The sequence below is a fragment of the Uloborus diversus genome, chromosome 9 (assembly GCF_026930045.1).
Source record: "Uloborus diversus isolate 005 chromosome 9, Udiv.v.3.1, whole genome shotgun sequence".
In the NCBI taxonomy this organism is placed as follows: Eukaryota; Metazoa; Arthropoda; class Arachnida; order Araneae; family Uloboridae; genus Uloborus; species Uloborus diversus.
In genome coordinates this window covers 92826614-92850554 of record NC_072739.1, presented here as the reverse complement: position 1 = coordinate 92850554, position 23941 = coordinate 92826614, and the positions used below count along the sequence as shown (strand labels likewise).

The 23941-nt window shown below is 33.1% G+C and overlaps 1 protein-coding gene across 1 annotated transcript; it reads left to right on the top strand.

Moving 5' to 3' along the window:
* Positions 1 to 12341: 12341 nt before the first annotated feature.
* Positions 12342 to 22731, top strand: LOC129230087 (uncharacterized). Its single transcript, XM_054864479.1, has 4 exons — positions 12342 to 12414; positions 17997 to 18163; positions 18927 to 19130; positions 22366 to 22731. Exons 2-4 carry the CDS (start codon positions 18002 to 18004, stop codon positions 22462 to 22464), a joined length of 465 nt encoding a protein of 154 aa, XP_054720454.1. The 5' UTR covers positions 12342 to 12414; positions 17997 to 18001; the 3' UTR covers positions 22465 to 22731.
* The last annotated feature ends 1210 nt before the right edge of the window (positions 22732 to 23941 follow it).

The following is a 23941-nucleotide window of genomic DNA, read 5'->3' as shown; positions in this document are numbered from 1 at the left end:
GTAGAAACTACGATTTTTTTCGTAGCAGTTGGCAGTTCTGGATATAGTTCATAATAAGAAGGAAAACATAACTGCAAAATATAAAAATTCAAACATAGTTACATGCTAAACTTATAGCTGGAAAATGAATACAAAACAAATTCAACTAAAAACAAATCCAGTGATTATTTTATGTTGAGATTCAGTTAACTTTGAAAAACGAACTTAATGGTTGTGCAACAAAGTGCTGTTTAGTTCAAATATCTGACAGTTTCAGTCTTTGTACTGAGTTCAGCATTTATTCGCTTCTATATTTATCTCTGTGTATGTTGAAAATCCTTTTTTACATAGAAACGTTGACCAAAAGGACAATAAATTCAAAAAGTCTTTTTCTGACCCAGAAGTACACTACGTGTCCAAAAAAAAAAAAAAAAGTCGCATGCCTTAATATTTGGTTGGACCACCTTTTGCGCGTAGTACAGCTTTCATACTCCGTGGCATTGCTTCAGTGAGCTTTTGTCGAGTATTCGATTTTATTTTCGCCCACAATTCCATCAAGAGGTCTCCTAAACGTTCGATAGATGAAGGAAGTGTGGTGTGTGATCTTAAATCCTTTTCGAGTATGTCCCACAGATTCTCGATTAGATTGAGGTCTGGACTTTGTGGTGGTCAAATCATGTGTTGAATTGATGCATCGTACTCATCGAACCAGGATTTAACAATTGTAGCCCGGTGTACTCTGGCGTTATTGTCCTGGGAATACACCACTACCGTTAGGAAAGTAAAAGTCCATCGATGGCACAACATGATCATCCAAGATGTTAAGGTACTGTGCAGACGTCATTTGGTTGGTGCACAATGCAGCCGAGTCTAGTCCAGATGAACAGAAACAACCCCAGATCATTACACTGCCTCCGAAAGAGCGCAGAGTGGGAACGAGACATTACGGTCCATTGCTTCGTGTGGCTCTCTTCGAACCCTGACGCGTCCGTCATTTTGAAAGAGAGTAAATCTTGACTCAACAGACCACATGACCTTTCCCCAATCATTAACAGTCCAATTTTTATGATCTTTTGCAAATTGCAGTCTTTCTTCGATTAATGGCACTCACAAGTGGCTTCCTTATTGCAACACAGCTTCTTAGTCCCGATTTTTGAAGTTCTCTTCGCATTGTGCGCTTGAAAATTGTTTTACTTCCCTCGTTGAAGAGTGCTGTGAGTTGAGTGGTCGATTTCTTCCGATTTTTCTTCAATAATCGCTCCAGAGAACGCCGGTCACGTTCGTCCAGAAGGGATTTACGACCTCAAAGATGTCGTGAACAAGTAGCTTCTCCGCCATCTTTCCACCTTTTAATAATACGTTGAACAGTTCGCAATCCTATACCACTAATTTCAACTATGTCTTTGCATTTCGTCCCACTCTGGTACAGGCCGACAATTTGCCCCTTTTTGAACTCTGTTACATCACTTCCTCGAACACAACTACCGATTCCAGCCATACTTACTTCAAACTAAACAGTCTTCTAGTGCAACGCCCGCATTTTAAGCTTACATCGAGCAAAGATTTATACAAATACCTGTATAATACTCATCGAATCACTTTCTTCCAAAATTGGAACATTTAAAATTCGACCGCGACTTTTTTTTCGGACACTTAGTGTACATTTATTGGATAGGGGAGAGTGTTGTACCTTGGGACGTTTGTACTTTGGGACACTGCTAATTTCTAAGATTCTATTTTTAGCAACCATGTTTTTGTAATCTCTAATAGTAACCTTCACCACTAAATGGTGCCATAGTAACAATCAGCATCAAATGTGTCAATTTGACGATTTTGTGAGAGAAAGAAAACTTAATTCTTAATTTTTATTTCATTTTCTGTCTCTGTATTTATTAAACTAATTAACTGAATTTTATTTTTTTTTTTATAAAAGAGAAGTACTTTAAATATTTTGGTAATGAGAAAATAATGATAGTGCATCCAGATTGACCACCATTTTGGTTTTTCTTAAACGACGTGGGGATTGCACCTTGAGACAGCCAAATATATCGTACCTTAGAACATCTTCCAAGCTAAACATATGCGTGGTTCTTAATAATTTAAATATGTTTAGGAACATGGAAAAACGTTCTACTCCTATGTAGTCCTTTAAACACATTTAATGTTATATAATAAATCATTGATACATTATTCATAAATTGATTATTTATTATTCATGATTTAATTCAATACCATGATTTTTTTTTGTTTTTTTGGGGCAAAACTGGTTCAAGTATATCGCCGTTTCCTAAATCATGAAGAATTTCCCATGGTACAACAGGATGTGTCTCAAGGTAAAATAGGATGTTGTACCTTGGGACAGCTTGGAACTCTTACTTTAAACGGCATTCAATATTTTATTTTCTAACTGTCTGTATTTAAAAAAATATATTGCATAGAAATATGTTGGGGTATTTCAATGTGACTTTTTGATTTTAAATTTACTTTGAATAATTGACATTAAAAATTAAAATATGAAAAGTGTCCCGACGTACAACACTTTCCCCTACATTGAATCAGAAGTCAACTCAGGAATGATATTTAAAAATACCTTAAAAAAAAGCTGTCTTGTATTAAATAAATGATTTTTTTTCTGCCATTTAAATTGGAAAGGTCTCAAAGTTTTTATCTTCAAGGAACTAACTGACTACGGGTCTAAATGTTTGTGAAAGATATTCACTGAACATTAATCGTTTGAGTGTTGGAGAATTTTCGTGTCCTTGTACTAAAAGTATGGAATAAAATGCGTAGTTATTTTTATTTAGGTGTCATTCTCCAGAAAACGTAACTTTTAAACGCAAATATTTTTAAATTTCGAAATTTATTTCTTTTTTCATTTTTTCATGAAAGTGTTACCTACTAGAAGTAACCATAAACAATGGCCCAGCTAAGTTCCAATTATTTTACTCATAAATAAAAAGAAATAATGCGATCATATACATAATATGTCATATTATGAAAAATTTTGAAGCTTGAGGGTATACGCTATGAGTCTAAAAAATGTTTGAGAGTATACGGCATATATGGAGTATACCCTATGGGAACACCACTGAATATACACATAATTCGATTTTTAAACAATTATCGAAAAGGATCCTTTAATGAATAAACAAAATTGACTTAGAAAAGGAATAAAATAACCTACGTGTGCCTTCATAACTAAGAAGCAAACATGAGATGAACCAAAACTGTTAGGTAGGTAGGTAAAAACATGAAAGAAGGAACTCACTAGGTTCACTTATTCCTTCATCCCATTAACAACATATCTGTTTGTTCCAATTTCCTTTGGAGGCTTTACTTTTTTCATAATTTCTGAAGATGGATTCCAAATCATATCTTTTTTTTTACAGGCCACTCCCAAAACTTTCCTAGCTTCAACATTGTTCAAGAAACTCACTTGAATCTACACCCGTGATTTTTCCTGTGAACTCCCCCCCCCCCCCTACTCAACTCACCGTCCAAAATTTCGACTAATTACTGTACCAAACTCACTCTCCAAATTGTAAACTTAACACATTTGTAAATGTAGCCACATCAAAATATTTTTTTTTTTTTGACTGAAAATTGAAGGTAAATTTCTTTATGTAATATGAAAGCGAAAGGTACTTACGAAATCGTGATTCCTTCTGTACAAAAAGTCCACAAACATGAACTTCCAAGCTAAATACAAACAGGTAGCACCAGCTGTTCACAACAAATAAATTCACAATCACCAGGTTATTCGTCTGGCGGGGGCCGTTATGACAATGATAACAATTCTCTCATCACCAGAGAAGGTTGCACAAGATCATATTGAAACTGAGCTAGCCAAGAATACACTACGAACGCTTATTACTTCAAAACTGAGGTTTGTATCATTCTCACCCTCCAAACCATTCTTACCCGCTTTTACAGCACTATTTAATATTGCTAATACACACATTGTAATTTTTAATTATTGGTACATTCAGAAAAAAGTATTTTATTTATTAAAGTTGATTGTTTTTCAAAAAACTTGAGAAAGGGAGATGATAATCAACAATTGCGGGACATTTGTAATTCACGATGAGAGATAATCAGTTTTTATCTCCGAGAAAATTGAAAAGTCATGATGGAAAATCGAAAATAAAAAAAATTGAAACCACGCACATGTAAACAAGTGCATTGGGTAGAATTCATGTCAATTCAACAAGGGCTGTTACATGGTCTCGGATTTTTTTGAATTTAGCATATGTTAAAATTCATAAAAAATAAAGACTTTTTTTTACCCAAAAAAATTCCTTAGCCGAGATACAGGCTGCCAAAGATGACGGTCCTGTCATGATTTCTCGCTTGGGATTTTCGTCAAAATCTTTATAAAGTACATTATCTCAGGAACGGTAGAACATATTTTGTTGCGGTTTGTTTTATTTAAAAGGATATTTTTTCTTGTTTAAAAACATATGCAACATTTTGAAATGTGTGCTTTGGGTTTTTTTCCAGTCTTTTGAAAAAGAAAGTTTGAAATAATTTTTTGATTTTTCTCAAATGTATCAATTTTAAAAATTTTCATTTTTTTTAGTTTATTAGTACCACTGAGCACTACGTTCCCTGAAAGAGAGAGCTTCCTTTTTTTTTTTTTTTGTTTAACAGATTTTAGAGGCATTTGAAAAAATGAGGATTTTTAAGGAACTCTACTACGTTACATAATTGCACACAAACACCTGAAAATTCAATTTTTTTTCCGCAGCAAGTGGCCAGAAAATATTTTCAATTCAGTTATATAGCGAAACTTTCATTTTGAGTCGCCATTTTATTCAGGATATGAATTTTAGTGAGCACAAGATGGCATATTGCGCTTAACGATTCTTTCGGCGCTACGCTGAAAAGTTGCATGTTCAAATACAGCGAATCGGCTGTGGAGACCGCGTTCTAGTTTTCATCTTTACTAATAATGAAGCTGAAAGTCCCTCTGTCTGTCGGGATCTTTGTGACGCGCATAGCGCCTAGACCGTTCTGCCGATTTTCATGAAATTTGGCACGAAGTTAGTTTGTAGCATGGTGGTGTGCACCTCGAAGCGATGTTTCGAAAATTCGATGTTGTTCTTTTTCTATTCCAATTTTAAGAACAAATTTATCTTAAGATGGACGAGTAAATTACGAAATTATCATAACGTGGAACCGTAACATGGGCACAAGCCGATTGACGAGAAAATTCACCATACATTATTTGTAAATATACAGGCGTACCAAAAGACCTTTTAATTTTCTATTACGGGCAAAGCCGTGCGGGTACCACTAGTAAAAAATAAAACTGGATCAAGTAGAGACTCAAAATGAAAATTTCGCTATATAACTTAATTAAAAGTGTTTTCTGGTCACTTGTTGCGAAAAATTTCTTTTAATTTTCAGGTCTGCAATTACGTAGAGTTGCTTCAAAACCCTCATTTTTTTCAAATGATTCTAAAATCTGTTAAACGAAAAAGTGGAAGCTCTTCTTTTCAGGGAACGTAGTGCTCAGTGGTATTAATAAACTGTAAAAAATGAAAATTTCTGATATTGACATATTTGAGAAAAATAAAAAACAATATTTTAAACTTTTTTTTTTCAAAAGACTACAGGAAAAAAACTAAAGCACATATTTTAAAATGCTGCATAGGTTTTTAAACAAGAAAAATATCTTTTTAACTAAAACAAATCACAACAAAATATGTTCTACCGTTCCTGAGATAATGTACTTTTAAGATTTTGACAAAAATTCCAAGTGAGAAATCATGACAGGATCGTCATCAGTGGTGGCCTGTATCTTGGCCCAGGAATTTTTTTGGGGAAAAAAAAAAAAAAAAAAACCGCATTTTTTATTTATTTATTTATTTTTTTGTGAATTTTAACAAATGTTAAATTCAAAAAAATCCAAAACCATCATGTTACAGCCCTTGTTGAATTGACATGGATTCTATCATGGACTTGATTCTCTATGAACACGATTTAACATTTTCTTCTCGATACCATAATGGGCTTTCTACAACCTCAAAAAATCCTGATTAATTTCCTAAAAAAAATTTACAATATTTAATCACAAACATTTCCAGTGAAGAGATCAGAGCTTCTTCATCGTCTTAGACGAGACTTTGAATGTAATGCAAACAGGGGCGGACTGGCCAGGTCGGCTAGTCGGGGATCCCCCACTGGGCCAACTGCTTAGGGGGGCCAGCTTAAATAGTTAACCCTTTTTTGTTAACAAATTTTCCTAAAAAAATTACTTAAGTTCTTGTTCTTCAAATTCAAGTCAAAATTGTGCATAAAATAAAACGGGAAAAGTTCTATATAACTGAGATTGATACTATGCATCAGTGGTGCCCGCACACAATCTTTTTTATTTTTACCTCGGGCCACAATTCATGTTAAGAAGAATATTGTGGTCCAGAAGGAGCATAAAGTTTTTCTTTTCTTTTTTTTTTCTTAATAGAATGGAAAAACAACCAAAACTTGCTTCCATTATTACTCAAAGATAGCCTAAATAAGGCTCTCAATCTCAAAACAGCACCCCTGAATACTTTGAAACCCTGGAAGATTCGAGATGCCCGAGCCTCGCACCCCTTATGATGTCTCCTATATCGTTTCCAAACGAAGCCTAAAGTCGCGTTTTTAGAACGTCAAATTCGAAAAACTTCGGAGAAGAGTCTCCTAACACTACTTTTGGTAACGCCAAGGTTTTCTCCTAAAGTCATCAACGATAGTCTACAATTGAGAGCTTTGCTGCAAGAACCAGGTAGTCCAAAATTTTCGTTTTTTACTACAGCAGACCCTGGTTTTACGCGGATTTGATTGTACGCGGTTAAAGATTTGACACCTTTATTTTATTTTACGTGGATGAATTTTGATTTCACGGGGATGCGGCATAGCAAACAGATAAAAATTTCCTCTCTTTCAAAATCCAAATTCCTGAGATTGCAGATAACCCGTAATAACTGTTTTTTGGAGTGTTAATAACTGTTGTTTGGAGTGCTTGGGCCACGCTGGAGGCATTTTTTGACATTGGTTTCACAGCTCTTTCCAGAAGTAAAGTTGTTGAACTCACACAATTCAGGGCTCACTGGGAGAGGAGCTTGACAAAGGAGAACAAAACCAACGAGGATACCGACATCGATGACACACAATTAACAGCTTTCACTCTGAAAGTTTTGAACCATTCCTTGACAATGGCAAATGATCTTTGCGATTTGTTAGTCAAGGAAGATCTTGTCATGGAAGCGACGCGAGTGATTCCGGAAACGTTAATGGACCACAAAGAAATACGGATAAAAATAATTATTGACTGCCAAAAGAATATCATGACCAGCTCTTTTTAATAAACCCTATGTTAATTCATATTTTCTTTAGCACGTTGTGCATTAGTCGCAGAATAAGTACACATTAAACTTATTTTTATCAGTCACTAGAAAATAGTCTTTTTTTCCTCTATGGAACCTAACCCCTATTTTAACACTACTGCGTATTAATTCTTAACTTTACTCGTTTTTGATGAATGCGGCATTTCCGTGGAATGTAACCTCCGCGTAAAACGAGCGTCTACTGTATTTTAAATTCATTTTTCCGATTGGTGCAACAACGGGACACAAATATAAGATGAGATTTCTGCTTTTTAGTAAATAATGTGGAAAAGATGATAGAGCTTTTATTGGACACTGATGTCATTTTTTTTTTTGCTCTTATAAAAAATGAGTGAGTCTAAACTTGGTTCTTGCATCAAAGTCCTCAATTATGTTTTTCAAACATAAATATCGAAAAATTTAAAGACAAAGTCTTCGAACCTCCGTCAGTCCTCAAAATTTTACTTATTTAAGTTTTTGTGAAAGAGCTTTGCAGGCCTTTTATCTGCCCTATAGCCTAAAAAAAAATTTCAGTTTCAGAAAAAAACTGCCCAGAGGAAACTAGTGTTTCCCCCAGACCAAAAAAAGGGGCAGTGCGCCTTCAGAACACTTTATGATAGAAGTCATATAAACAAGGGGCCTTTTTTACTTTTTGTATACTAGGTGTTTACAAAGTCCAAGTGGGTTAGATCGTAATTATTTCTAAAATATTGAAAAGCTTTTTGATGTGCAGTTTTTTTAAAAAAATGCTAAGAACATTCAGACACATTCTAATCAGATGCTTGTGGATAAGTGATTGAAACGAGAGATTGACTTTTCAAGGACAGGTTTACGTAAATCTTTACCTTTCAAAAAAAATTTGTTTTTGTGAAGTTTTACTGAAACTTTTAAGAGGCAAAACTTTTAAGAGGATTATGTTAAGGGGCAAAGGATAGCTTAAAAGCGGAAAGGCACGGGGCCTTCCAAAAAATCGTACACTAGGAACACATAGGAAACACTAGGGAAATCTGTCCCCTTTCCTTTAATGTTTCCGAATATATTATAAGATTATGTTTTTAAAATTGCAATATCGAAATATTGTGAAGGAGGGTCGCCAGATTCTCTTTAGGTTCTAAATGTAGTTTAAAATTGGGTCGAGTAGACTCCAATTTTGAAATGCTTCCAAATAAGATCACTGAGGCTCGTTCTCTCTTTAACGTGACCAAAGATAGTCTAGCATTTTTGGAACAAATCTGATAAACCCCGCTCTTGGCGACTTTTTCCTGTTGGCGCCAAAAAAGCGTCGCCAAGAAAACTATGTATGACGTCATATGTCATACATCGTTCTTAGCGATGCTTTTTTAGCGCCAACAGGAAAAATTCAAATTATGTCATTAATTATTTAATGAAATTAATGCATTAATTTTTTTCCGTTGTTTCTCCGGGATACGAGCCCTCGGTCTCATAGTACTTTCGTAATGAGACCTCGGGCTCGCCAGGACCTCGCTGCCGCTCGGTCCGTTATCCCTCCGACTTTTAATATACATCACAGTCGGATATAAGTCACAGATCTCCTCCGTTCAGTATACAATAAAGTCACAGATTTTATGTGAAATTAACACCATTTTTGTGCTACAAAAATGCCAACCAGACCAAAATACAAACTACCAGAAACACACTAAAAACACAATAATTCAAAATATGTTCACTTACCTTTTTTACTTTTCTTTTACTTCCTCACGTGAGGCAGTGCACATATGTTCCGCTCTTAGGGAAATTATCCCATTTTTTATTATGATTACTTTACAAAAATATTTAAATTATGTTTGTTTTGACAAAAAAAATTCCAAAAAAAACAACCTTATTTTACTTGTATTTTGTACTCCACCCAATTAATTTCGCGAATTATTTCCAAAAACTTTACAAACATATCCTCATTTTTGTATTCACAATTTTTTTTGTATAAATAATAAGCTAAATAAAATTTAAAATCCCCTAATCTATTATATGTTGGTAGAGTACTTTTAACGTGTCTCCATGTGGATTCAATTGTGTTAGTGTGACATTTAGTTTCTGGATCTACAAAATTAAGTTTATGGTTGACTGTTAAATGCTCATACCCCTCCTCCCCCAATGTATCATATGCCCTCCAACAATCGGAGTGCACCGTCGTGCCTGGTAGTATCCACTGCTTAATTGCCAAAAATAGAGTTTCCCTACCCCTATCCCCAACAGCAACCAAAAAAGTTTTCCCCGAACCCCGTTCAACCCCCCCAAAAACCCATTGTCCCTCAACTGCATGTCCCCGATTATATTTTCTTTTCCCAAATTTAGATTCATCAACTTCAATAACTTTCCCAACCCCCCCTATTTGTTCGGATTTTAATTCAATGTAATTTAATATTTCTTCATTAATATAATTTCGCCAATCGGCTAAAGTTTGTGATGAAAAAAAATATTGACTTTCAATATCAGCAGTTTTGGTCCCAATTAAAATCTCATATGTTATCAAAAAAATCTCCTCTATTTTCAACTTGCTAGAACTAAACCATGACCCACTCCTGATCGTTGCTTCTTTTCCACAAACAACACCCCCAATAACCTTTCTACAAAAAAAAATTAACCCATCTGAACATTTTTTAGTTTTTTTAATTTTCATAACAGAATTACATCTAGAACATAACATTTCATTCTTAAGTAAACCAATTTCCCTTAAAAATTCTAAAAAAACCTCTTTATTTTCAATTAGTTTAAATATAAAAAATCTATTTAGGACTCCGGTACGTCCAAACGTTGGACGACCTGACGAAAAAGAAAAAGAAGATTCATTCAAAAATTTCAATTGATACATTTGGACAACATCACAAACCGAACTCATAATTAAAATAGAAAATTCAACTAAATTAACATTAAAAAACAACAAGAAAAAGAATACTCTAAAATAAAGTTTGAATTGAAACTTTATTTTAGAGTATTCAACTTAAAATCTCCCTAAGAGCGGAACATATGAGCACCTACCTCCTACCACACAGACACGTGCAAAAAGACAGACTTCGAGAAACTACTTTCCAGCGTTCAAGTTGCAAAACCAGGGTTGCCAAGTTATCGCCTTATTGGCGATTTTCGTATCGAGCGAAAAATTAAAATCTCGGAAAGAGGGGGGCATATTAGAGGAGAGCCGCATTTTTTAATAGTTCAACGTCGAAACGTTTTAGTATTCCGTTCCTTCCCCGATGCTTCCCTGTTCCATTAATTTTACCATGAGTAGCATAAAATTGTAGTTCTAAAACTTCCCATTCCGGAAAATTTTCGGGAAGAGCCCCCGACATTCTATTGTAAATAAATATATGCTAAAATCGGCTTCAATGTAAAGAAAGAAAGAAGAAAGAAAACGAAATCGTGGGGGAACCTCCTCTTTTTCCTCTCCTCTTAAGTTTCCAAAAATTGTAAAATTGCGGTTTTTAACAATAATTTTGAACATATCGCTTGGAAGAGAGTTAGAGCCTTAGGAGGAACCCCTTCTCCCGATTCTTTTCTCCTTAAGCTAAAATTAAAAAGAATAAATTAACCAATTTCGAAAAATTTCCGGGGGATTTACCTGATTCTTCATTTTCCTTGTGTCCCTCCTATGTTGTCAGTATTGAAGAGTAAAAACGTAGCTTTTTAGACTTCTAACCATTAGTATATTTCTTTCAAGGCACATTAAAAAATGTGTCACTGTTAACTTTATTTTACGTTTCATAATTTCTTTTTTTAGAACTTTAAAACTTTATTTAGAAACTTAAAGGAAAATAAGAACTAGTGTGTGGTAGTATAATCGTTGCTCGACCACGGAAAATCGAAAACCGGCAGTATTTAATATAACTTTTTTATTTTCCGGGGGGGGGGGATATTCTTTTGCCGACTGGACCAAAGTCAGCCAGTCCACCCCTGAATGCAAGTATTATGCGTGAAATTTTTAATGTAATTAAATAGAATGCCAACTCTAACGAATAAAATGTTCGTTTAAGCCGTGATTTCTTGATACAGTAAACTCCAGATTATCCGCGGAACAGAGTGACACAAATGCCGAGGATAAGCTGCAAAAAGACTAAAATGAAGGACTAATAAGATAAAAATTGTCCTTCCTCAAAAACTTATCTGACTCATACACAATACTTTCTACAAACAACGAAAAAAAATACAGTACAGTAAAAATGTTGTGTATTTTTGTACAACAGAAGTTAACATCAGTAGAGAACAAGTGCATGTACGATGAAGAAAGCACAAAAAATGCATAAATAAATAAATCAAAAACAACTCAGTTTAAATTTACAATTTTTCGACCAAAAAAAAAAAGCAAACAAAACAAAACAAAAATATCCATTAGTGTTTGTTTTTGTTGAGAAAAAGCATGCTCTTGATTGTGGATCGACTCGCGTTATGACTGTATATTAAATAGGATATATGTTCGTTCAAAAATAAATATAGTTTATTAAGATGTAAAAAACCACAACTTACTTGTAACATTTGTTTGTTTTTTCTTTATTTTCGCTTCGGATACAAACAAACAATACATGTGGAAGAATTTATAATGAAAAAAAAAAAGAAACATGCCTTATTTCGCACTGCAACATAACAAACTACGATTGAAGATTAGCAGTTGCCAAATAACGATTTTATTTTGATTAGGCCTAAAAAACATGTTAAGCGTTTTTTTAAAACTTGTAACAAGCTTTTATAATGCAACGCGAAATTATATAATTAAATAATTCTATAAATATTAAATGTAAAACGATTTTCGTATTTCTTAAAACTTTAAAAGTTTTATTATTTGCTTGAAAAAAAAAATCCCTTGAAAGGTTTTGCAAGTAAGTATATTGCATAGATTTCTGACATTTGAAGTGTGTGTAACTTCTGACCTTTAAACATTTTTTAATTTTAGAAAATTTTAATGGCTTCCAAACGGAAATTATTCCACAACTGTAACAAAATACGCAGCCTGAGGCTTAGTATAAAAGGACTCTAAAATCTAAATGCGTTCGCTTTCGACACATTCCATTTTCTTCTACATCAAAACATTCATTTTGCCATTTCAGGACGCAGGGTAAGTTGAAGTTTTACAATGTTTCAACTTTGGGTTTCTATAGAATTCCTCGCACAAAGTTGAAAATCTTTTCAAATACTATCAGTGTCAGTAATAATTTTTCAAAGCATAAAAAAATTGTAAATACGTAAAAAGACTACATTTAAATCTGTATAAAGAAAAGGTAAAATTAGAACTTTTTTTAGCTAAGCGAAGTTTACTCTCTAAATTTTAAAATAATCACCGGGTGCAATTAAAACTTTATTTTGAGGTACTTAATAAAAAGCTTTAAAATAAAAATAAATCTTTTTTCATGCATTATGCAGACGATATCATTTTTATTATTTTTCAGACGATTTGAAATCGTTTCATTCATTAAAGAAATCGAAGCGAAAGGTTTATGAAAATTGTGTCTTGGCTTTATGTGTAGGAATTTGTTTGCTTTAATTATTTTGAGGATTTACTTTACGGACGTTTGTATTGTTTGTTCAGATAAATTTTATCATTGTGTATAAAAATATGCTTACATATGATCTGATATGGAACGGTTGTTTCAGATTTTTATCAATGAAATTCTTCAGTTTAAGTGCGATGCAAAAGCATAAGCGTTTAAACAGTGGAATAATGTACTTTTTGAGTTACATGCTCATAAACTAAACTTTCAAATTGTTTGTTTTATTCGCTGTTGTGTAAACTTTTCCTCCATTTCAAAACCTTATACCAAGAATAAGCACAATAGAACTTTATTCCGTTGAAGTTGCTATAGTTTCCTATAGAAGAGACGGTTAGTAAATAACATTAAGCGAGAAGTTTAATAACCGCGTAAGTATGAATATCAAATCTGCGGCTTTAAATGTTTAGGCGGCAACAGTTTTATATAAATCAGCAGTCTGATAATCTTGAGATCCATTTATGCTTCCGTAAGTAATATCAAGGATTTGACAATCAGAGCGCTTTAGTTCGCATTATTTTGTTCCTCGTTCTATACTGAATTGCTGAATACTTCAAGGTAAGTTTTTTTTTCTTACTGAAGGATAAATTGTTCTCAATTATATTTAGAATAGATTATTGTTAAAACTATTGATGATAAATATTTGTTCTCAAAGTTTAAAATACTGTTGGAGTAGTTAACTTTTCTTTCAGAAATAAAAACAATTTGTGTCGATGCTTACATGTTACGTATTAAAAAAGTAAATGAATTGGTCTTTGAGTAATCTCTGCTTTAAATTTGAGAGAAAATAATGATTTCCTATTTTAACTTTTTTAATATCCTATAATGGCAGTTATTTTCTCGTAAATAAACGAATTCAAAAAGTTATTAACTGGAGAAATATCTAAAAGTATAATTACTATTTAAAATCAAACCTACTCGAGCTAAAATTTAAAACCAACTATATCTTGATCACTATCTTTATTTATTCAACAACTCAAGCGTTTCCTCATTTCACTTGGAACCACATGGAATCAAACAAAATCTGTGTAAAATTTTTTTTTATTATAAATTTTCCGCAATCAAGGTCAATCAGTCCTGATCCACTTAGGTTGCCCCCTTTTTCGGAAAGATAGGATTAATTTCTATTGATTAATTGATCGATAAGATATGAAGGTACATAAAATGACGGCATGGAGGAAAACTGTTTATTTGTAATCTAATGAAAAATATTAAGTTTCTTATGATCTCGGCGATTTTAAATTATGAAAAATTAATTCATTAAATACTTTGTTGAAACTTTAGGTACAGTGGCCGCCGCTTATATGAATTAAGTTTGTTCTAAACAGTTTTGATTTCATAAAGCGGCTGATTTAATAAAGCGGCTATTTCAAAAAAGCTGGATTTTATACTGTTTTTGACAATTTGATTCATTAAAGCGATTGATTCAATAAAACAAATTAACCGGCATCCACTGTAGTTCTATTTTATTGAACTATCCCAATAATATACTACGTTTAGAAATTTATTTCCTCAAATCTGATTTTTTGTTTCATCTTTATCTGGTTTCTTTTCTAGCATTTATCCAAAATAAATCCTTTCTAAATTAAATTTTAATAAAATTTTGCTTAAGGATCTTAAATGTCTTTATTCAGAGCAAACTAGAATAAATTAGCAAATAAAAATTTTCCCTTAAATTATAAATTCAGTTCCGAAGTTTCCTTTTCAAATTCTTAACACATGAGAACCAATTCTCGTTGGCCCAATAAACGTAAGTCAGTAACCCAACCTACCAACTGTTATGGAAAGTCTTTGAATAGCACTCATTTTAGCCTTGCTTGCAGTTACAATAGTCATCGGTATACAAACTACAATACTGTCTAACGGTCTTTAAGTTTATAGCTTTGTTTTCTTTTTTGTCTAAATCAGATCAAAAAGCGTCTCGCCGTTTTAAATAAATACACCTTCTAGATTTCCTGGAAGTTAAATTTTCAATGTTGCTCTGAGCCTGGGAATACAGTAATTAATTCCCATTCAAGTCATTATTTATTGCATTTTTTAAATTCAACAATTGTTTAAAAAATTCAGCGGAATTTTTATAATTCCTAATTGTATAGTTAGGTTTCAGTGCCGAGAACTGGGAAAGGATGTATGAATGCATTTTGTTAGTTTTATGTAAGAAATACTTATGTATTTTTATGAGTTTGCTGCAATTTCATGCATTTAAATAATATAACATTAAAAATACCAAAATAACATCGTACGAAATTGCATGCAAATTTGAGGTAGGTTGATAAATTTTGCTTATTTATCAACATACCCGATACCCATAATTGACATATAAATTTATAAGTAAGTTATGCTTATTGACTTATAAATTTCCTAATTCTCCTGAGCCAAAGTCTTGGAAATAATAATAGTTTAAAATAACAGTCGTAGCAGCAGTGAGTTTGCTTCCAAGGTGTGAAGAATTTAGAAAAAAAAATCCTCTAAGTAGGGAACCCCAAAATGACACTGAGCTTCCCCTGGTTTCAGAAGTTAGTCGGCCTCTAAGAAAAAATCTAATGAGTTATAGTCCGACCCCGATTTAACGAATTCACCGGGATCGAAACATTTATACGTTAAATCATTGCTACTCGTAATATCGGGGTGTGAAAAAAATTATAAAAAATGCACTTACCTTATCTACAACCCCTATTTAGCAACTGCACAAAAATATCTATAATCAGAAAGTGTACACTTTTTATTCAGCATTCCACGACTTATTACATGCTAGTTCATTTGCAATTTTAAACTACTTAGTAATAGATGCTTGACAATTTCCTTGATACTTGACTCGATATAGTTCACTTTCAACTTTAAAATGGAGAAAAGAAAATATCTTTTGCAGCCTGCTGTATGATATGTTTTTAGTTTCAAGGTCATGTAAAGCATTTCAAAAAAGTAAGTTTTAATGGGAGTTTCATTATCGCTTTCTGCATGAGAATCACTATTCGTTAGTTGCCCCCTCGCCTGTCAAACTGCTGATTCAAAGAAGTCTTTTTCTGCTTCGGACAAGATGGATGTTATTTGGAAAACAATTAAATATTTCCTAACTCAAATTAACGAAAAAAAAATTTGTTGGCTGTTAAAATAATTCGTTGTTTCGGGGTTTATTATTCGATAAATATGGGGTTTTGCCTTCATTTTAGTCGGGGGAAAAGAAATTCGTTAAATCGCGAAACTCGTTAAATAGAGGTTCATTAAATCGGGGCCCGACTACTTTTACGCGATCCACGCTCCAGTGGTAGCCTGAAAAAAAAACGTAGATTTCTGCATTAAATGTGTTATTAATTTAACAAAACTGAGTTTTTAATCCGTAAGAGTTCTAACATTTTAATTTGTACATTTCAGTGTGATTAGTTCATAATGCATTTCGTACTACTTAAAATCACACTTTGAAAAATCGTTGAAATTAATCATAACGTTTAAAAAAACACAAGAAACTAAAAAGGACATTACAAAGGCATGAAAATAAATGCTGAGATTTTGATTATTGAAGTCAGAATTAAAATTGAAATTCGGGTGATTATTTTTATCGTCGAAGATTCGATTGTATGATTGTATTAAAATTTTGTTTAGGTTTTCATCACATGTCTCTCTAAAACAAAGTATTTGTTTTCAATTATTCAGTATCTGTGACACATGTTAAACAGCGTCTGAATACGATTAAAACAAAGATAAAAATAGAAATATTTCAACACAATTAAAGATTTGGAAACAGCTTAACTAGTTTTCATGCGATTCACGTGTTAAAATTTGCAGTTTTAAGTGAGTATTAAGTTGCAGTTTCACGCCGGGTGCAACGTGTTTTCTCCGTGTATTCCGTGAAATCAAATTTATTTTTCGCAAACTACTGATAAAGACAGTTCGGGAATTTAAACAGCTTCGATAACACTTGTTATTTTTCCATCATAAACAAAAACGCGAATGTTTGCGATGAACTTCATGCTTCAAACTTTTATGGTAGTTTGCTTAACTAAAATTGTTAGCAAGATGTTTATTTCGCGTAACTATGAACCAAAGTAAAATAAATTTTGAAACATTTGAACCTGGAACCTTGAAATTCTATACCCTAAAAAATTGACAGATTATATCCGGAAGTTGGGGCAAACCTAACTTGGCGGTGTCATAATGCTGTGCTTAGGATCTGGGTAGCCTTTACAATGTTGTCCGGCAAGACTTGCCACAACTATTGTTGATTATTCTAAAATACTTAATAAAACAATGCAGAATTAAAATCATATTTTTTGATAGTATTTTTTGAAGAAAAGCATACCTACATAACTATCGCAGGCAAACAAATAACATTGGCTGGTATAAATAAGTGTTTAGAGTATGAATAATGTATGAATAAGAGTTGCTTTAAACTAGGGTTTAATTCAAAAAGTGTAAGAGTATTATGTTCATAACTTCTCTTCGTTCGAGAAAATAATTTGAAGTTCTATCTAAATTCTGTAAAACTTCTCTGAAACAAATGAGCTTCCATCCAAAGCCCTAGAAAAAAAATATCTTAAAATTCTGGAAAAACTCGGGAACTCGTGAAAAAATGTCGCAAAATCGAACTGGAATGAAGGTTAAATTCTTTCTTATCGACCGTGCTTCAGCAAATTCAAACGTTCTATTGTCGCGTTCTTAAGAATTTATGCAGAAAACCCAAGCAGTGAAAATTTCAAGCAAATGAGTTATTAACCTTCTTAATAATCCTGCAAAGATTAGAAATTTGGATTTTTTCATATTTTATGGACTTTTTATAAATTTAAAAGTTTTGTAAGGGTTTGCAGAATACGCTTCTATTTGACTTCGTCTTTGGCAACTATTCAGTGCTTAAAAGTAAAAAAATATACATGCAATTTTCTATGATTTCTGGTTTTAAAAAAATCTACTCTTCAAAAGATGAAATAAGAAAAAACAACGTCAATAAGCACATCCGACAAGTTTTTGTCGGATGTCTTTTCACAAGCTCGTTTCTTTTGCATTAAAAAAGGCATTCCTTGTAACACCAAAACAAGTGTCTGCAGTAATCTGCAATTTGGTTTTTGATGTTGTTTTGCTTTTTAGTACAAAGAAATTTAACTTCTTCAAAAGATGTCTATATAGCTTAATGACAGCTCTTCTATCGTTTTTATTGCAGTAAAGATGAAGGGATTGATTTTCGTCACATTCGTTCTTGCCTCCTTGACTCTTTCTAATGCCAGTATGCCTTACGAACTTAGCAGAATGCTGGGTCTAGCAGCCAATCAGCAGAAAGAGAACGACAAGATCTCCCGATCATCGCTTCCGGTTACAACCTTAGTTTCGGCAAGTATTTACAAACTTTATTAAAATCTTATTTAGTTTTTCGCATTAGTAGCTCTTTTCTTTGAAATAAATTCACTTTATCTACCAGTTTGGCATTTTCAGCTTCAATGAGATGACATCTGTCTCCGGCTAGGTTATTCACTATTCCTGACTGAGGAGTTTTAATAAGAACGAAACTGCAGTCTCAGGATGTGATAACTGGGCTGTCTGGTATATTGAATGTTGTTCTGGGGGGGGGGGTCTTAACCCTGGCTTAGGGTAGGTAACTTATTGCTAATTGGACACAAATCTTCATGCATACAATACTTAAATAGTGAAATGGGGTCTCCTAAGACCTATTCTCATAGTTACTTCAAGTTATATATGAGCATGTAGTTTAAAACATTACTAACTCGATGGAATATAGGATTGTCTTCTTAGCAAAAGTGGTCAAATCAAAGGGTTGTCGTGCTTTAAAGTTTCAATAATTTAGTAATTCCGCAGATTGGTCAGTTCTGCAGATAATCTTCAAATTTTGCAGGAATTTGCAAATTTTTTGCAGACTTTTTTAATTTAGAAGTCTATCTATTTTTTAAAAAAATATAGTAATTTTTTAAGTGGCCATGCAAAACACATGCTAAGAGCTATCACTTTGCTTTATCTTGAAGGCATGAACTTCAGCAATTGCATCTCATTCAAATAAATATGCTTTATTTTCAATTCTTTGTATTATCAACTTAATTTCCTTTGGAAACTGTTCTGAAGTTACTCTGAACTCTTGCAGGAGGACTTTACAGAGCAATTGACCGCGACATCTGGTGGCTACAGGGGACGATCTCGACAAGACGAAGACTTTAGGAAAGCTTCTGTCGAAGACTCCAGGAAAGCATCTATCGAAGACGCTAGAAAACGGTTAGACAGCGGAGATGTCTCGATCTACACTCCTCCTCCTATACAAAAAGTGGAGTGTCACATCGAATTTCAAGTGGTAAGATATGGAAACATCTGGTTCATATTTTTCGATTCACAAGATAAATCTCTAAAGCTGGGGCAAACCCAACCTGGCAACATAGTCATGCTGTGATTAGGATCTGCGTAGCCTTCGCAATGTTGCCAGGTTAGGTTTGCCTCAACTATGGAGCCGAGCTCTGCACTTTTTTTGAATAAAGAACCCTTTAGAATAGTTTTTTTGCTAAACTCTCTTTCCACCCTCAAAATAGATTATAAAGTATATTAGTTCTTCGCTTAAAATAAAGAGGTAAATTATTGAAATTGATGTAACGAATATGATAACATAACTCATGCTCAAGTATCCCGCCGTAGAAAAAGGACCTTGTACTATAGTTGCTGACTGGGATATATAGCCGGCACTTTTTTACGCAAACTGGAAATGTAGTTCCTATTGAGTTCGTTAGGCGCTATTGCCGAAGGAATGTAGATTCAAAAAAACAACAAATTATTAATTTTTTGCAGATCCAACTTAAATTTACTAAATAAGTTTTCATTCAGTAGCAATGTACAAACTACTCTTAGTTTACTCAACTCACTGTTGAGCTTTAAGCTGAACGACCAGAAGCAAGTCTACAGCTACAACACTTAACAGCAACAATGGGGTCGTTTCCGAAATTTTAAGTGTTTTCTGAAGGAGATGCTTAAAAACATGGGATTTGACCATTTTTTAAATAATTCAACAAAGTTTAATATTTTTCAACAATTATTTCAATCGGTGCGCAGATTCAATTTTATTTTTTACGCTTCTGAACATGACATCACAAGTGATAAAATGCTACTCACTGATGCCATTAGCGCAGAGCGCAAACTATCATGTCCTGGCAACGCAGTTGACAGCAAAGCGTAAACATTAAGCGAGGCAATGGAGTAGCGCACCAAAGTACATCACTTGTGACGTCATTGAAACCATGCCTTATTTCCAAAATCGGACATTTAAAAAATTAAATAAAAGATAACTGTTGGGGAAAAAGGTTTTTCTGGTTCCGTATTTTTATTGCTTATTCTATCAATTTTAGTGACTAAAAGTAGTACTTTTAACTGAAGGAAACAACCCAATTAATTCGGAAGAATGGCTAGTGTAGTACTTATTAATCTTAGTGTAAAAGTATGTTGCTTATTTGGTGTGATTTTCGGGCTTTTGATTCTGTTTCTCAAGGATTATTGATTCGCTGAGTGTACGAGAATCCGTTACCTCCCCCCCCCCCCCGTTTTTATTTTTTTAAATGAGGTTTTTTTCAGTACAACTTATGTACACACTCCTTTGACCTGAAAACAAGCAGTCTCTTTCCACTAGTTATGGAAGATGTTAAGCAATTAAACTTCTATTTAGTTCGGAAACATGCTATATACTGGAAATGAATCTCACTAAATTTGAATCGCATCGTAGAAATTCACTAAGAGGAGACAGCAAATATCTCGGCTTTCAAAAGCTGGTGGTAGAAGGAAAAGAAAATTATTATCAAAACGCTCGCATTTAGACGAAGATTAGAAAAACAAAATTTCAAGTACAGAGGAGGATACAGTCGACCATTTTAGGGGGGGGGGGCATGCTGAAGAATGAACCCCTCTCCCTCCACATGAACGAACCTACGGTTCTGGGTACGAAAAATTTCTGAAACTGCTTGGGTGTCAATTACAAGCACCAAAATCGGCCAGGATTAAGTCACCTAATAGGACACAAACTTTACAAATTTAATTTTACAAGCAATGAAAAGATGTAGTATTTCAAATATTTACTTCTAAAAACAATTAATGAATTGAAAATACTGCTGAAATAGTTTACATTTTATTCATTAAGTGTTTGAACAATGTGAATGGATACTATTGCCAACGGTTTAAGAATCAAATTACTATTGTTTTAACTTCGCAAGGCGTTAAATTTTTGTATTTAAAGTATTTCATTTTGCTGTTGGTTAAAGAAAATTAATGTTTGCCTAAAAAAAAAAATAGTATCCATAAAGTGGCCCCATTGCCAGTAACGGAAGCATATTCTGGAAAAGTTACCTTAAGTCAAAAGAAAAGACTGTAGAAGTTAAGAAAATATTAAAATGAATACCAGGTAATTTTTTGGCTTTTTATGAAGAAATTTGTGGCTCAGCACAGATTATAATGGTTCAGAAGATTACTAAATATCGCATTAGCTTAGTTTTTAAATTTTTCTTGGTTAACTGTTAACACCATTACAGGGGAAGAAATATATGCATCCATTTAATTTGCAATAAATGTAATTTTTATTTTAAGTTTTCAATGAATTATTGTCTCTTGTAAAATTAAAAGCATGTTAGTATTTTTGTCCGAAGACAAATAATCTCTGATATTTAATTTTTTTAATTAATTATTATAATCCATTAGAAAAATGGAATCTTAAGTAAACGGCCATATTTTACTAGAGAAATGACAAGCCCTATGTGTCAGATGACTATTAAATGCAGAGAAATCCCGATTTTGCATCCCCCGCATATACGTTTTTTCCTTCATTTAAAGTTATTTTCTTCAGGGTCTAGTTTTGCCGAAAGCTAATGTTAATTTAATCCGGATGAAAAGTTTGTAATTTATTAATTTCTAACTATTTACATTTTACCTGGGAAGAGTTTGTTTTTTTCTAGAATAAGCAATATTTTTCCTTTTTTGCTTTTTAAAAGCAAATCAACGCTAGTAAATCTAAGCAAACAGAAATGCTACTGCTCCATCCTGTTATATTGCAGACTATTACGACTCCACTATTACGGACTATTTTCCCCGTAAGCGCCCCGGATTCACAACTAAATGTGTTAAAATTATCTAAAATGGTATGTTTTTTCGTATAATATAGATATTATATCTGTTAAGAGTACTCCTTACTGAAGCTTGACCACGGATAGATGGCGGATGACCTTGAAGCGAATCATTATTTGTATCCTTCGTAATAAGTAGACTCTGCCAGAAAGTAGCGAATAGTAAGAAGCACGGTCTCTCTAATCCTATCACAAATGGTACAAAAGATGTTTTAGCTTCAAGGTCATCCGCCTTCTTTTATATACCTTTAGTTGTTTCAATTTGATTTTTGCTTTTCCGTATTTAAGGTTTTTAACCAAGTCTCTAAGAAAAATGTAAAATCGGGAAATTACTGATTTAGTTTCAATCCTGTAAAAGTAGTTTCGACGAAGATGACTGGTTTTTGAGCTCATGTATAAACTATTCAGTGTTGCTCAACAAATGCACTTCCCTTTCAGACTCAACGAGTTCCCGGACGTTGTACCAAACTAGGCGGAAGTATACCTGCATGTCAGGCAGAGCAGTACGTTGGAATAAACTACAGCGAGTGCAGTTAAGGCACCACTGAAGAAGAAACTAACACCACACAGTATCCTGCATCCTCATCGAAAATTTAGCATTTTCTTTTCATTTGGTGAAAGCTCTGCATGATGGTACGAATTGGCATCTGTACCCTTGTATTAGAGACATTATGATCTTTTGACATATATTTTCAATTTTAATCTTTATTCTCATTTTTATGTGTATTCATGACAAATGTCCATTTTTAATGTGCTTTTGCTTTATTTATTGAACATACTTTCAAAATAAATCTTAGCAACCGATTCCATGATTAGATTCATTCATAAAATTACACCCCCCCCCCCATTGAGATTTTTTTAAATGATTAAAGAGTCAAGAGATGTATGACAAATTTAACCGCCACTTCAAACTTAAAACTGTATTTCGTTTTTTCTCATCATAAAAATTTGCTGACAAGCAATCCATTATTGCAGTACTTAAATCCACAAGATTGCAATCATGTTTCGACAACTGTTTGAAAAGTGTGGTTGCATTAATAGAAAGCTAGCTTACAGGTAGGTATCTTTAATTTTATTCCTCTCTAATAATTTGACCAGCATGAAACTATGCAGAATAGTAAGCAAGAATAGTAAGCTTTGTTACATGAAACCTCAAACTAAATATTAATTTACAAATTGTATAGAGGTAAAAAAAGAATCAAATTTGCATTTTCTAGAAAATGTGCGTGCAAAGCTTTTGGCCTTGTCATCTCTTTTACTGCATGAATATTCTTAAATTGACGAAATTAGGACCCAATTTTCACTTTGCCAGGATTAAGAATAAGCTTTTGAGATAATTCGAGAAAACAGTTGGTCGTTGAGTTTATGAAAACTAAACGCTTAGTTGCTTTTCAAAGTTTATTACATTGCAATTTTTCTTCAATGGTTAAGGTTTTTTGGTTGCTTCTAGTTCAAAGTTATTGTCATCACATTGGCTAATTTTAAATTTCGAGTGTCTTACAACACACGCACTATAGCGAAATGAATTTCTTTGACAACAGATTTCATTGGAAGAAACAAAGAAAACGAAAAGAAAATACTTTATTATACAGTATATTGTAAATATTTACAAATAAATATAAGATCTTTATCACATTTTAATACATTTTATGTCTCCATAACTCCTTTATAGGACGCTACTTTGAAAGACTTAAATGCAAAGTGGCAAAACATGCAAGTTCTTGAAGGAGTGAGTCGGTCAGAGAATCGGCGTAATGTACAAGGGAGCTTAAGATATTATCCTTCAATAAAACACAATGAAGAAGGAAATGGTAATTTTGTAGCTCACACACACAATATAATTCTTCACAATAAAACAAAAGTTAAGTCCATGAATACTGAAACTTTATAGTCCTCAGCAATGATATTCATGTTTAAACAAAATTTTACTTCGAGACTAAATTGGAGCGAAGTCCAATTTAGTCTTGAAAGTAGAAACCGTCGACCTTCTATTACAAAATTTTAAGTTAAAAAA

Bases quoted from the DNA above. Each gene is read 5' to 3' on its own strand.
- LOC129230087 (XM_054864479.1), top strand. From the start codon at position 18,002: ATGAAGGGATTGATTTTCGTCACATTCGTTCTTGCCTCCTTGACTCTT. The intron at 18,164-18,926 runs GCAAGTATTTAC...GAACTCTTGCAG, and splicing joins CGGTTACAACCTTAGTTTCG to GAGGACTTTACAGAGCAATT. The intron at 19,131-22,365 runs GTAAGATATGGA...CTTCCCTTTCAG, and splicing joins GTCACATCGAATTTCAAGTG to ACTCAACGAGTTCCCGGACG.